General features: G+C 39.1%; 2 protein-coding genes across 2 annotated transcripts; both read right to left on the reverse strand.

Moving 5' to 3' along the window:
* Window positions 1-7,650: 7,650 nt before the first annotated feature.
* On the reverse strand, window positions 7,651-9,360 carry LOC120720160 (homeobox protein HMX3-A-like). Its single transcript, XM_040009775.1, has 2 exons — window positions 9,041-9,360; window positions 7,651-8,758 (listed from the first exon to the last, which is right to left on the reverse strand). The coding sequence occupies exons 1-2, from the start codon at window positions 9,237-9,239 to the stop codon at window positions 8,223-8,225; spliced, it is 735 nt and encodes a 244-aa protein (XP_039865709.1). The 5' UTR covers window positions 9,240-9,360; the 3' UTR covers window positions 7,651-8,222.
* A 588-nt stretch (window positions 9,361-9,948) lies between these two features.
* LOC120720159 (homeobox protein HMX1-like) lies at window positions 9,949-13,327 on the reverse strand. Its single transcript, XM_040009774.1, has 3 exons — window positions 12,712-13,327; window positions 12,069-12,227; window positions 9,949-11,392 (listed from the first exon to the last, which is right to left on the reverse strand). The coding sequence occupies exons 1-3, from the start codon at window positions 12,959-12,961 to the stop codon at window positions 10,965-10,967; spliced, it is 837 nt and encodes a 278-aa protein (XP_039865708.1). The 5' UTR covers window positions 12,962-13,327; the 3' UTR covers window positions 9,949-10,964.
* Between the last annotated feature and the right edge of the window lie 1,864 nt (window positions 13,328-15,191).

Below are 15,191 nucleotides of genomic sequence, written 5' to 3' on the forward strand. Positions count from 1 at the left end.
TCTAGAGCAGCTCTGCAGAAGCTATTTAAAATCCTGAAGTTACAGAAAAAATAATTCCTTAGAAAAAATATGTGCAGATGACTCACTGGTAACATCAACCGAGCCAAATATGACGCAGAGTAAAATGTTCAGAATCATTTAAAACAAATGACACTATCAGTAGTTTCACGTGTAGCAACAGATGTTTCGGGACATTGATCTTAAATCAAAGCAACAAATACAAACGTAAATAGAAATGTAGGTTGCTCTACAACGCCTTGACCTCCACTCCACTACCCCCCCCCCCCCCCCCCCCCCACTGTGCGTCCAGCCTTTCCAAAGTGTGAAGAGCATATGCCAACACTTGCTGGCTGCTCTCCACTGCTGTGACATATTTGCCACCAGAGGGGATCTGAAGATGCTCTTTGACACAGTATAGCAGTTCCTGAGAGAGAGAGAGAGATATGACCTTTGGCTTTATTTATGTCGCTGGCACTCGCGTGAGACCTTTTCATCAGATACGGTCATTGTAATCCCTCAGCCCCCATTCAATTTACAGAGGCACTCTGTCACTGCAGACCACTAAAGTCGACGAAATTAATGGATCAATAAGCCCTCTGAAAGCCTGGAGGAGGATCCAGATCCCACAGGTCGCTATCAAATTACAAGTCATAATGAATGAGATGTTGTTTATGTTGTAAAGTGCAACGTCACTGAGTCCTTTGAACAAACCACTCTCTGAGGAAGATCATACGTGCACTTTATAATTGTTGTTCTTGCCCTTGTAAGCCAAAACTGCTTTGTTACCTGTAAATTTTACAGTTTTTACATTGCATATTTAAAACTGACCTGGTGCATTCAATTATACATCAAAAGGTCCTGGCCAAGTTTCCATGAGAAGCTGGTGAACTTGATAAAAAAAAAAAATCCTCTCTTTATTAGATTATAACTGATATATAAAAATGGATCATATCCATTTTTGTTCCTTTTACATGTAAATATGATGGCTTTCAATGATCTGGTGCTTATTTTTTTTGTGTGTGTTTTAACATTTCTTACTCAAGTTTTCAAAATAAAGATTTGATTGATTTAATTTGATAGATAAATATAATTACTGGTAACAATGTCTTCAATAGCACATTAAGAGGCATATTATACGATCACATTGTACATGTTGTGCACAGTAACATCACCACAGCTCTATACCATTTATAAAAGCACTGAGAGTGGAAGTACTCGGTGAAGTACTCTCCTGGATAGACAGGTACTGGTGTAGAGGAGAAGTCAAACCTGAAACAAAGAAATCGCAGTGTTTTTTCCAGAAAATCTCATATTTTCAAACTGTTGCAACATCTTCCTCCCACACACCAGGTTTCTTGAACGAAATTCTTAGCTTGAATCACTGCCAATATCTACAGAGGAGGTCAGAAGAAAAGTACAACAGTGAGTGTCTACATCCATCTGTAAAACATGATGGAGACTAATAGAATGGTGATCTGTCCAGGGTGTACCCAGCCTCTCAATCTATGGCAGCTGTGATAGGCTACCACAATACCCAGAAAAGTTTAAGCGGAAGACAATGGATGGATGTTGCTTAATTACTTTGGTGTTGTAGGAAATGCTGTATGTCAGTCATGGATTGGCCTCCCCAGAGCCCAGACCTCAACTGTATTGAAGCAGAGTGTGATCATCATGACAGAGAAGGGTACAAAAGGCAGTCAACTTTCAAAGAAGAACTTTGAATGTCCTTCAAGAAGCCTAGAAAACTATTCCCGAAGACTAGTGAAAGAAAACACAACAAAAAATAAATAAAATCAAAGATTCAGCAGTGTTAAGCCCTGTTGCTCTTAAATCTATTTTCACCTGTTTAGCAGGAGTGGGGTTGGTGGAGGTTTGCCGCAGCGGTCAGGTCAGTGGGGGGATCTGGGGGTTTCTCTGTGAATTTCACATTCACGTGCCAGCGTGCTCGGTGCTTGCTCAAATTTGAAGTTTAATTTTTCGCTGTAGAAAGAAGTTTTCTTCCCATGATGAGTGTACAGCGGACGCTAATGTTTTTGGCACTTTTTACGGAGTCTCAAAGCAATGTCAGTACTTCCGAGCTTTATGGTTGTACTCTCCCGCACTCCATATTATCCATTGTTGGTCTACATCTGTTGCTGCTCGGACGTAGCATGCTCACACGTCATTGTTTAGTAATGGTTTAGAAACGCAGCAACGCAGCGTGCGTACGGGAAAGTAACAGTAATCTAAGTACGTTTTTTTCAATAGTAATCCCTTACTTCGCTCATTACTTGAAAAAAGTAATGGGATTACAGTAAATCGTTACTTTTAACACATTACTGCCCATCTCTGCTCATACCAAATATTGACTTTCAAGCTTATTAGAATTGTGCAAAAGTCTGTTTTTGCCTTATATACTGTATTTCCATGTTACGGTATATCACTGCACCTATTTATATCTTATCTTACTACACTGATCATAGCCTTTGTATATTTATACATGTATACATGTGTATGTGCCCTGTGTCCTCCTTAACAGGTTGGCCAGTCTTTTTGCACATACACACATACATAATTATGTTTTTGAAAAACATTTATTATAAATCTCAACTCTTTTGGATTTTCAGATTCACTATCCCCTCTGCAAACGCAGTGTTACTTTTTCCATCTTCATTTGTTCCATGTGTCACGAACAACACATGTACGCACATGTTGAAGTGCACAAAGTTGTGCCTGATCATCACTGCCTCCAGCTTTGATTGACTGTGAAACGTGGATGCTAACATTGGTCAGGAGGCTTAAAACAATATCTAAGAAACTGAGCCCAGTGAGTATTTTAGCACAACTGATTGTGGCACAAGATGAGAAGCCTCTCACCCAACAATCATAAGTGGTTATGCCCTTAAAATTGAAACAGGTTTGTTATATATTCACCTCTGTAGAGTTGCCATTAAAGGAAGCTGTAACTGTCAGCCTAAAGTCGACATTCAGGTAGTATTTATTTATTTATTTTACAAATTAAACTCAGCTATCACAGTTAGTGGTTTCATCAGATCTAGTTTATCTTAAGGCAGCTTTAACATAATTAGTAGTCATTATAAATCCCATCTGAGAATGCACAAAGAATGCTGACTGCAAGAGGCCTGTTTTTCAACACAGTGAGGCCACTGATGGCTCAATACCAGGCCTACAGTATCAAACAACTATTTGGGGCATTTGGGTCCAGTTACAAACAAGGACAATGTTAAATGTTTGAAATGTAAATTTCAATCAAAGTTGCCACTCTGTGTAAAAAAGATGAAACCAGATATGACATGCCGTCCTCTCTGAGAGCGGAAAAAGATGATGATCATTCAGCTAACACACATTGAAGAAAAGGATAGTGCTAATATGATCACAGTCTGTACAAACTTTGGTCGTCATCTACTCTTTCTGTGCTTTGGATGTGATTTAAAATGACTCTAACAAATGTAATAGGCTTGTTTAAAAGCAGCGCTGATGGTAAAATGAAGCCATAGCAGTCGGGTCACATCTCCAGATTTGCATGCTAGATGGCATGAGAGAAACTTCCACCACAATCATCCTCTGGAACCACATGATCACTTGCAATTCACGATCAAGGATTTCAAACAATAGCACTCGGCATTCATAGATTTAGCACAGAATTGAAACCATGTGCTGTGCGGGTTACTGATGGTCACACTGGAGAAATGTGCTGACAGCTCAAGAAGGCCTTGAGGTGCACATCAGCCCTGGGTAACTCTACCAAACTCGCAGCTCTGCTTCTTTATCGAAAAACAGTCTTTGTTGCCACTGTTGGCAGTTAGTCAATCGCATGTATTAGAGTACCCGCCAATGCTCGCCAGTCATTGATAGCTCTTAAGTGTGTGCATATGGAGTCTTAACTTTGTCGTTCTTTGTGATCACTTTGAGATTTGAGTGGGGTTTTTTCTTTTCACTTCTGACAGGCGAGGCTGTGGGGTTTCGTCTCAGGGCTCAGGGCAGACTGCGTGCAGCCGGTGGGGTCATTTGAACCTTGTGGTTGCAGAGCAGAGTGCTGAGACACAAAGAGCCAACACTGCGCTCACAAGTGTCCGACAGTGGGAGAGTCAGGAAGTCTGGCGACTGTAAACCCCACCCGATCCCCCCACCACCGACACCACCACCCACACACCCATCTCTCAGATACGCACGAAGACACGCCAAGCGGGCACTTCTGCATAAACAAGTCTGTGCTACCATACTTATGAGGACATTTGTGCCTTTCACTAATTTTTAACCATAGCAGCCACATATTTCACCCCCAAATTTACACTGATCTAAAGCAGTGGTCACACCTGCACACAATCTGTCATTCAAGCGGAGTCAAAACCGTTAATCCACCACCGAAAAACACAGACACAACGATAAGAACTACAAAACTATTATTATTATTATACGAAAACAACTGAGTTAAATAAGCCTTTGTTTTGATTTAATCACATAAGAAGCACACAGAAACTAATGTTTTCCATCATATGTGAAAATGTACCTTTGATTTATGTTGGATTTTTAAATCGAGACCGTAGACATATAATTAAAATTATGGAATATCTCATCTAAAGTTTAGCACTGCACAGTTGTGCATTTGCTGTTGAAACTCTGAGCTTTTTGATTCAAACTAAACTTGGTGAACACTTAGCTTTCTGTTGAGCTAATCTACAAACTCTATATACTCATTTCTAAACACACGAGTAACACCATCTGTATTCCCTCATTTTAGGGCTAACACTTGGTTTGACATACAGTAAAGTGGAGCCGTGGGTGGAATATCACCACGTTTAATTTTCATTGTGTGATTCATTTAAAAGTAAAGGTGTCTATCAATCTGTTTTAAAAAAAAATACACTCTGACGTGAGGTTTAATATTGCATAAAAAATTTAGAAAGCTTACAGTTTTTGTGAGGTTTTTTTTGCTCTTTTTAACTTTTAAAGGGGAATTCTTCCATGTTTAAAATCTCTTCTTTATTTCATTAACATAAAAGTTTACTGTATACTGACTGCACTGCCATATCATTGCATATATCCTTAATTATTCAGATTACGGGATCTCTGTAAAAGTTGCCTGAGATATATTATTATATATTATAAAATGTTCTTAATAGCTGGTTAGTTGCTAAATTAAATCCAACTGTGTGGAATCTGAGAAGCATTTTTTCACTCTCACTTCTAAATATGTTAAGAATTTAAATTATAAAGGAAATTATAAAATTGCAGTGTAGTGAATGCATTTTACACAAGCAGTTACATCTTTACTTTAGTTTAAATACACAAAGGTGCATTTGGGTACTTTAACTTGACATCAGAGCAACAATTATGAGCTACAGTACAACTCAACATACACAGTAATCGTAGACAGGAATTTAGCAGAGAAAACAGCAGATTTGCAGGCAGACTAAAAGGGTGAATGAACAGGTTAACAGCGATGGGGCCTTGAATGGCTGTGACAGGGAGAAAGCAGCAAGAGGCTCCATCTCTGAAGGGGGAAGTGACCCGGAAACGGTGAGTAAGTGCAGCTTGCTGGACCCTTTAGGAAAAATCTCTCTAGAAGCAGTGATGCAAGTCTACCTAAACACACATTTCTCTCACTGTTTATGCACAGATGCTTTGCTCTGCTGTACAGATAGTGGAGCCACTGCTTGTCACTTATAAACCTCCCAAAAAAGTTAAGCAAATGCTCAAGACTTAAAAAATAAATCTTTCTTTCTCCGTTGTAAAGAATAAAAAGAGCTTCTTTCTTGTTGAACTTTACAGTCTGTGGCGGTATTATGTGGCATTATAACATTCTGGATGCACTGGGAACATATCAGGGGGGCATCTTACTCCAGGCCACCTAAATCGTGGTGTGTTTGTTTTTTATGAAAGGATTTGGCCCAGATTAACTCGTGTGGTCTGAAAATATGTGTGTTGCTGCAGCAAGCTGGAAAATTGATCGGCAACAAGTGCTGCAGGGCGTAACTGTGCAGGAGCCAAGTCCTAATAATCACTTTTTAGTCTTTTGATTTGCTCATTCACTTACAAACTTTCTCTTTTTTTTCCCCATGAAATACATAATTCATAAACTTACATCTTCTGTATGAGAAAAATCTTTAACTTTTGTTACAAAATTAAGAAAACTTTATAAAACTCACGGATTTGGTCAAACTTGCCGTACGAATGGATTGTTCCTTACTCACACCTAACTGTACATCACTGTAGGCTCAACATAGATAGATAGATAGATAGATAGATAGATAGATAGATAGATAGATAGATAGATAGATAGATAGATTTTCTAAGTAAACTTTTTAAGTTTTTTTTTTTTTAAATAAACAACTCTTTCTCTTTGGTTTAATAAAAAATCCTGCAATTTTTATATGCTTACTTACGTTGTTTGCAATTGTTTTTTCTAATTCAGTGTTTTCATTTGATGGTAAATTAATTTCAGAATAATAAAAAGAAAGAAAATAGGCTCAACACATAAGATATCTCTGTGAGCATTTTGAATATTCTCTTTTTGTTGCCTCTTTTTTTCACATCTGTGCTGAAACTGAACAGAAAAAGTTGCTTATTCTTACCAGAAACAGGTCTTTACTCATCTCAGCGATTTGTAATATTTACTAATACTGTGTCTTATGCTGAAAGTGATTTATTCAAATATGAATTTGATAATATTCATTCATCGCTTAACTTCAGAACTTACAAAATCTGCATTACAGCTATTACAGGCATTTATTTATTTATATTTGGTGTCAAACACTGTTCAACTTTGTCTCTGGAAAGTGCTTTCTAAATAAACTTCTCTTCCTTGGTTACTTTCTGTAGCATATCAGTCTAAATTAAGACAATTTATTTGAAGGTTGACAGGCTTCTACAACTTTAAATTTTCTTCTAACTAATAAATCATTCAATTTATATAAATATTTTTTATATATTTAGGATTTGGATTTTTCAATGGAGAGTTGTTACAGAGCTTTTAATTAAACACCAAGAAGTTGTCATCTGTTTAAACACATTTCTGAGAGACAAAATGAGCTTCCTGACAGCTCTGCGGTATAACAGGGGGAATGAACACACAAGAAGGCACTAACAGAGACTGTAAAGCTTCTGCAGATTTTAAAATACTTTTAGCAGCATGTCAACACAGAGGTGATAACTGGTGATCATTATTCAGCTTATGGTCTCTGCTTTTAATATTAGGGATAGCAAAAGGAAACACTAACCAGCTAATTTACTTAATGAGCAAGAAAAAAAGACGATTCTTTTCTTTTCTTTTTTTGTGGTACATTAGTTAATTCGGTTCAAAATGTATAATCATAAGTTGGTTTAACTACTAAATTTACAATTCGTTCACTGTAAAGCAAATAGTGTGCCCCGGATTTCTCAGCTCTCCGTTATTGAACTTTATTTTTCTCCCTGCAGTGATAAAGTCCTGACAATCTACTATAATCTTTAAATACGATCTAACGCTGAATAAATAATGCGAAATGACTCTTACAAAGTGAAAGGAAAAGTAGGAGTATGAGTTAATAAATAAATAAAGGATTATTAAAAATGCAACCTGGGCGTGTTTTGGTGTTATCTGTTGGTTTTTTGTTGTTGTTTGTTTTGGGGGTTTTTTTTGTTGCTGTTCCTGATACAAGTCAACACACATTTAAAACTGCAAATGTTACACGTTTTATTGCAAAATATGATCGTCGTAGAATAACCGTCTTCACAGTTTAACAGTCTTATAAAAGTGAAAACAAAAGATAAAAGTTGTTTTTAAAAAAAAAATTAACAATGATAAGGCCATATAAATACAAACCAAGTGTTGCTCCACAGGAAAAACAATGAACACACACAAACATAAAGTATTATTGCAGGGTAGTAAGGCTGATGCAGCATCAGGAGTTTAACGTATGGTACATTCTTTCAGATGACATTACTGCGCAAAGGAAAACTGCTCCGAGGATTTGAACGCATGCACAATTCAAGATGATAAACTCTGTATATAAAATTCAATAATAATAATAATAATAATAATAATAATAATAATAATAATAATAATAATAGTGATAAACCAAAAAGTGGCGCATGCACGTTGAATTAGTTGTTGACAACTAACAACTGAAATGTTGACAACTCATTTAAAAAAAGTTAAAAATGAAAAAAGGATCAGACGTATCATGCAAAAAAATTTGGGCTGACTGTAAGTCGGAGTGTCCACGCACCCAAGAGACAACTCAACAGTCTGCATCAAAGAGGCCAAAGTATTTGCCAGTGTTAGAGAAGTAAATGTAAGGCGCGGCGTTTGCCGTCGGGTACACGACAGGGAACGGTATGGGTAACAAACATCCGCCCAGCACGCTGCTGTCTTTGTAAAAAGTTGGTAATTGCACGTTTTTTCCTGCCTCTGTAAAGTGATCGGCGGCCAGCGGCCCCTCCATGTCCGTGGACAGCTGTCTCTTGAGCTTGTTGCGGCGGTTCTGGAACCAGATTTTCACCTGGGTCTCCGTGAGCTGCAGGGAGCTCGCGAGGCACGCTCTCTCCGAGCTGCTCAGATAGCGCTTCATGTCAAAAGTCGCCTCGAGCTGAAATATCTGTCGCTTGGAGAAGATGGTGCGCGTTTTCTTCTTTACCATGGCTTTGGAGTCCACAGTCTGCTGCTGCTGTTGTTGGTGGTGCTGCTGCTGTGGCTCCTCAGCGCTGCACTCATTTTGCGGACAGGATCCAGCGGTGAGCGGCGGTGTGTTTCCCCCGCGCTGAACTCTGGGCTTCACTGTGAACGGAGCGACAAGATGTGCTTTGGTGCAGCGGTAAAGGCAAACGTAAAAACACCTGCGAACAAGCTGAGCAACATTCCAGTAAAGCAGACACAAACCGGCGTCCTGTAAGCGCTTCTGCATTTTCGCACTAATAATTTGAACTTTGAGCGTTTTTAAAAAATATATATATTTTGATCTTTATCGTTGTGCTTCTAAACAGATTAATTAGCCTAAAATTTCCCTTTAATTCTATGAAATTTACAGATATGGTATTTGGGTATATCCGTCAGAGTTACCTGTCTCCTCTGTCCTTCGGACGTCCCACACATCCTCACATCGCTCCTCCAAAACATTGTTACATCCACCGTCTTTCTGCCCGTTTGAACAGTCCAAATCTCCACTTTCTTGCGGCCTCAGGTTGAGGATGTTGTCAATTGTGAAGGTCAAACAAGTGCTCCGACTGGGGGCATCCTCTTTGCTCATATTCCCCGGCATTTCATTTGCTCCTCCGAGAAACCCGAAACACCGACGTCTCTGGACGCTCCGAGCACCATTGCTCCTCGGCTGCCACTAGAGCACAGAGGAGCCGGTGCGCAGTAAATCAACGACCCGGAAGACTGCGGTTTAGCAGCTTTTGATTGGCGAGGTTGAGGGGGCAGATGAGGGCGGGATGCAGATTTACGTCTGGCTGCCATATTGGAGGTTTGTGCGCTTTCTTGCAGCCTGCTTTCCCCAGGAAGTATGCAAAAACTAAGAGTTTGGAAACCTTACCAGTTGTTTTATTTATTTACGTATTTATGTATTTATTTATTTTAGATACTAAATACTTTTCTAAAGTATCTCTGTAAAGAACATTAACATGTCATTTTGACAGCATTTTAACTACTGGCAGCATGAGAATTATGGGTTAAGGGGGCGCATAACATAGCCAAGTTTAACACAATAAGCTGTTCTAATCTCGCCTCCAACATTGCATATCTCAGCTTAACCTCATTGTTCTTTTTTATTTTCTTTGAAAATGTTACTCACACTATCAAAAACTATTCATCTCATGTGATGCCCTTTTCTTTCTTAATTGCCCCTTGGGCATATATAAGTTGGGTTTTTTTACATTTTGAAACCCACATACAACCTAAATTCCAAATAAAGATGCCAAATAAACAGCTGATGACCAAGAAACAGGAAAGAAACCACGAAACGCCTTGTGCATAAAATTTTATTCGCATGTGAACATAGAAGTGTACAAAACTCTGTATTAAAATCATCTTAAATTAACAACAAAAAACAAAAGTGTCAGTCAATCAGTGTTGCTAATAGCCTACCCCTGCTAACAGCTATCAAAAGTCACAATATCACAAACACCATACTGGCTTTTATTTCATAAATGAGCTACATTTTAGTACTCATAGGTCACGTGTGTGGGTTCAAATTTCAGAAAGGATTCAACAGTCTAAAGCCACGTGAGAAGATGAGTGTGATGGGAAACTCAGCAGTGCAAAGAAAAACTTTTTCTGTAGCATGTGAATACAAGTTGAAAGCATAAAGTATAGAAAAAAATATACAAAAATGAACTTTTGGTCCTGTTTTTTGTCCTCAGATGATTTTTCTATGTGTAACCTGATTGTTTACAGTAATTTGTGTTTTCATTTCCAGATTTTTCTTATACATTTACAAATTAATGAATTCCCAAAGTATCTTTTTCTTTGTTTTAATTTTTTTTACATCGCTTTACACGCCATAAACATATTGACTCTTCCAAGTACGTGGACCCCTATATTTTCCAGTGACAGAAATCATCGCAAAATAAAGCTTTAGTTGGAAACTGTGTGACTATGTGTGTGAAATGTCCTCAGTAAAGCACAAAGGAGGATGGTGGGCAGCTTGAATGGTCCAAAAATATCCATCACAATTTCCATATTTCTTGTAATACTAATTTATTCCTGGTAGTGCTAAATTTGGTACTAAATCTTAAAAAATGACCTTGCTTACAATAAATTGATAAAGGTTCTGCTAATGATGAGGAAGTTTAATGCTGAAACGGGCACCTTGATCTAAATGTACTTCCAGAAAACATCCAAAGGAAACATTTCAACAGAGGATGACAATGCTCAGTGCACTGCAGGGATTAACTTTACTGAATATTCTAACATGAACATTTTGCAGCATCATTATTTGATTCATGTGAGTCACAGGTATACGAGATCTCTTCCACTCTTTAAGTCACACCAGCCCGGTCATCTGTGGCGTTATGAATGACACCGGATGGGTGAAGTGGCCAGACAGCGGATAGTTAACAGAGTTAGAGAAGCCAACTACTGGATGTGACACGTGGGGCAGGTTTGTCAGTGTCAGCGGGGTAGTGACGCTCTCGCGATACAACACGGGAACTCTAACCACCCTCTGGGCGGCGTACGGTGCAGTGGTGCTGCTGGCTTCTATATCTGCCGTGATCTGCCGTTTCCACTTGTTCCTGCGATTTTGGAACCAGATCTTTACTTGGGTCTCGGTGAGCTGCAGCGACGCAGCCAGCCCAGCTCGCTCCGAGCTGCTCAGGTAACGCTTCAGGTCGAAGGTGGACTCCAGCTGGAACACCTGGCTTCGGCTGAACACAGTGCGCGTCTTCTTCTTTCGCACCACTGTGATGTCACCTGAGGCCAAGAAGAAGCAGTGTCTTCATTTAAAAGTTTCTTAACAGCAGTAAAAATTTTATATATATTTCTAGTGTTGCATTTACAGACCATGTAGCTGTTAATTGATCAAATTCATGCTAACAAGTCTCCAGGTGAATATCTCCAAATAGGCAGTACTGCTATGCAATGCAATGAACTATGTGGTGCTATTAAGCAATTTGCAATATTTAAGCTAATTTAATGTTCATATAGCATTTAGATATAAAGTTTAATATTTTTACTTTAACCCGTTATGTAATGTCTCCATTCAGTTACTAAATGTATCGTCCTTTGCTTTTATCTAATTTCTACAACAAAATAAAAATCAAATCAAATAAAACATGTTGCCCACTTCTGCTGTAACAGGCAGAGCAGGGTATGGCCCTCAGACCCAAGAAATGCTAACTGCACCCCTGCTCTCTAATGCGAACTTTTGAAAACTTGGGTCACTGCTGCTGTCAATGCACCTTATCGGAAAGAAAATGCACCTAACCAAGAAGCTCTGCAAATGCTGCTTTTTTAAAATAAAAAAAAAAAATTCCGCTTGAGTGATTGTGTACTAGAACGGCGCATGCGTGCTTATAGCAGAGCACAAGACATTATTTGGGATTTTTTGTGTGTCGTTTTTAATGAATTACGTGTACTTTGAGCTCACCTGTGTCACAGCTGTCCCCTAGAGAGACGCAAGAGGAGCGCGTGTCTTCCTCTTCCTTGTCATTCTCCTCCGCCTTTCCAGGTAAAGTTGGGGAATCCCGTTCGCTGTTTAGCACGGGGTCTACGTGTTCGCGCGAGCGGCTGGTTTTGCAAAGAAGCCCTGCAAAGGATGTCGTGAAAAAAGAAAAAAAAAAGTTACTTTAAATCATCCTACACACTGTCAGATTTGTGCACAGCGGGGAATTGCTCGCATTCATGCTGTCTGTCCTCTCCAAGATTATAAATACGCATCAGCTCTTCGCTGCGGGTCTATTTAAAGAACAAGAGGGAGATCGTTGTGAGATCGTTGTGTGGATGCCAAATCCTGTTGGCTTCTACACGGCTGATAATCGGAGAGTGAACCCTGACCATGTGTCATGTCCACTTTTGCCCCATTGAGACCCCAAAGTGAGATGCATAAATCATAAATGTTAGATGTGGGGGTTTGTGTGATGTTTGTTTATTAATAATAAAATGAGTTATATATTTTAACCCGACTCTTGTAAGCGACAAACAAGGAACAAATCGTCGAAACAAAAACGAACATTTGTTATTTTCAGTAACCTTTTCGATGGGACGAAAAGGACGGTCAGGAGCAAACTCACTTCTCGAGCAGCCATTCGCTGTGTTTGCAAATGTTCCGCTCCCGTCCGATCTGTCAGTGTCGCTCAGACGTCTCGTTTCCAGACCCGGACACATCCCCGGGTCGTGACCAGTAAGTTTGAAGCTCGGAGTCTCCGCTCGCTCCTCGGCTGAAGAACGTCTTCCTGTAGTTCCCAGCAAATTCTCAATGTAAAAAGATGAACCTCTTGATGGAGGACCGGATTTCAGTCTCGGTGTTTTATCATCCAGCATGCTGACTTTATGACTCCGCCCGTTACAAAAAAAATCCTTTTAAAATCCACCAGACGTAAATTTTATACTGTCATTCCTGGGAAGGCGTCTTATCTCGGGCCAGACGAGTCTTCTGCGCGCAGACCATCCCGACGCAGTCCATGTGAGGACAGCCTGCTACAGTTGCGAGAGATACACAAAGCAAATTCGTTTCGGGTTTGAGCTGAGGGCAAAAGGCGAAGAGGAATTACTCCAGGAAATACCCGGACACGGTCTCGTAGTTTGTATGCTCTCGTGTGGGCTGTGCGATAGTCTGCCTTGAGGGACCGCAGAGATGCTGTATTTAGGTCAATTAGGGAGCAAACCAAGGCAGAGATACGGTGTTGTCCTCAGGGCTGGAGATGGAGAAAGCTCCATGAAGAATGGCACAGTGCACAGTACCGCCTATTGGTTACTTTTGTCCATGCACACTTTATATTTACTATTCACAAAATAACTCTGTTACACTCAGATTTCACTTTCTTGTCCATAATGACACAGCAAAGCAAACATTTCCCACAGAAATGCTATTTTTATATTTTATTTCATTGGTTACTAACGTCCAGTTATATGCCTTTAGATAAAAAAGGGATAATAAACATAAATAAACCGTAGTAAAACATTTCTTTTTCTTCTTAAAATAGCAGAAAAACCCAAGACTAAGCATGATGTATAATGTATGGACACTGTTAGAGGAGGAGTATGAATCATAATTGTATCATTGTGCGCTAATGCTAATAAAAAGCAGATGCTGCTGATGTGGCATTCATGGCAAATCAACAACGTGCGTCAGTGGAAAAAAAAAATCTTACTGCGCTCAATTAACCGTGTACTTCAAGTGAAAAGTTTGGTTTATCTTAAATTAGTTTGCTTGTTTAAATCAGTTCTCATTAGGTTTGCGGGTCATTTCCCCTTTTAAAAATAAAAACAAAAGAAAAAAAAACTGCTTTCCCCAAGACATCCTCATTCAAAACTTCAGCATCTATGGATACAAAAACGTTTGTCACAAAAAAAACAAAGCACCTACTGGACACAAGAAGCAGCCTGCTTGTTTGAAAATTAATTTTGTGTGTGTTGTAACACCAGTGAGATGTGTAACCTTATAAAGTGTCGCTGGCAAGTTAGAAAGTTGTAATGAGACAAAGTTTTACAAGCCCATCTTTTAACCTCAGCTAAACTAAACTAACCTCAGCTTAAGGTAAGCACAGGAAACATCCAGTCTTCAAAATATGGGTATAATGTAAAATCAGCGTTTCAATGTCAAACTCAGTGAACCTTAAAAACTGAAGCAAAGCAACAATAAGAAAAACAGATTTCTGTATTTCTCAGTGCAGTTTGATCTGAAGTATAACTTCAGAGAACAATTTACATTTTGTAAAAAAAAGTGACATATTCTGCTTGCACTGGGTTAGAGTTTTGGTTACATTTGGGGCATTACTGGTGATGACTTTCATTGGTGGGCAACTCATTTTCCCAATTGGTTACATGAAAAACTGGGACTGTTGTGGAGGGCTGCACCAATACACTTATAATGAGAACAAATTAGTATTGAGCAGAACTGAGTTCAGCTTATTCATGCGACCCTCGACAACAGTCCCAGTTTCCTGCCTCAGAGGGTCAAAAGTCAGATCAGTGAGTAGCTTTATATCAAGTTCAATAACAAGAGAACTTCAAACATGGCAAAAATTAGGATAAGGCAGAAGTATTTGACCATGGTTAAGAACTCTTTCCAAATCCTATGAACATTCGACTATTCAAGGAGAAATAATGTATCTTTTATTGAGAGAAGCCCTGCATCACCTTGGGTGCCCATAGATGGACTGGCTGTGTGCTGTAACTTAAAATGAGTTAATTAATGCTGAAAGTGGAAAATACTTAGTCAGCTATGAAACTGTGAACAGCGGAGTCAAACACAGCCGTGTTTGGAGTTGTAATAGGATTTAAACACTGTGAAAAGCTTACTTTCATCTGTAAGTAGCCTTGAACTAATGCTCAGAACATTCCAGGCTGCAGGATTTTTTTCAGGCTGCGTGCTGATCAACTTTGTCGTACTTACCCTTATTTTCTACATATTTTTGCATTTGAAAGAATCACACCAGAATACAGCATGTATTCAGAAACAGAAAGAAAGAATGTGAACATAGAAATGGAAACAAATCTTCAAATCTATGATCAGACTTTAGAGAAGAGAAGCAAAGAGCAACAAACACTT

Source organism: Simochromis diagramma, unplaced genomic scaffold (assembly GCF_900408965.1).
Source record: "Simochromis diagramma unplaced genomic scaffold, fSimDia1.1 OVJJ01000274.1, whole genome shotgun sequence".
Classification (NCBI taxonomy): Eukaryota; Metazoa; Chordata; class Actinopteri; order Cichliformes; family Cichlidae; genus Simochromis; species Simochromis diagramma.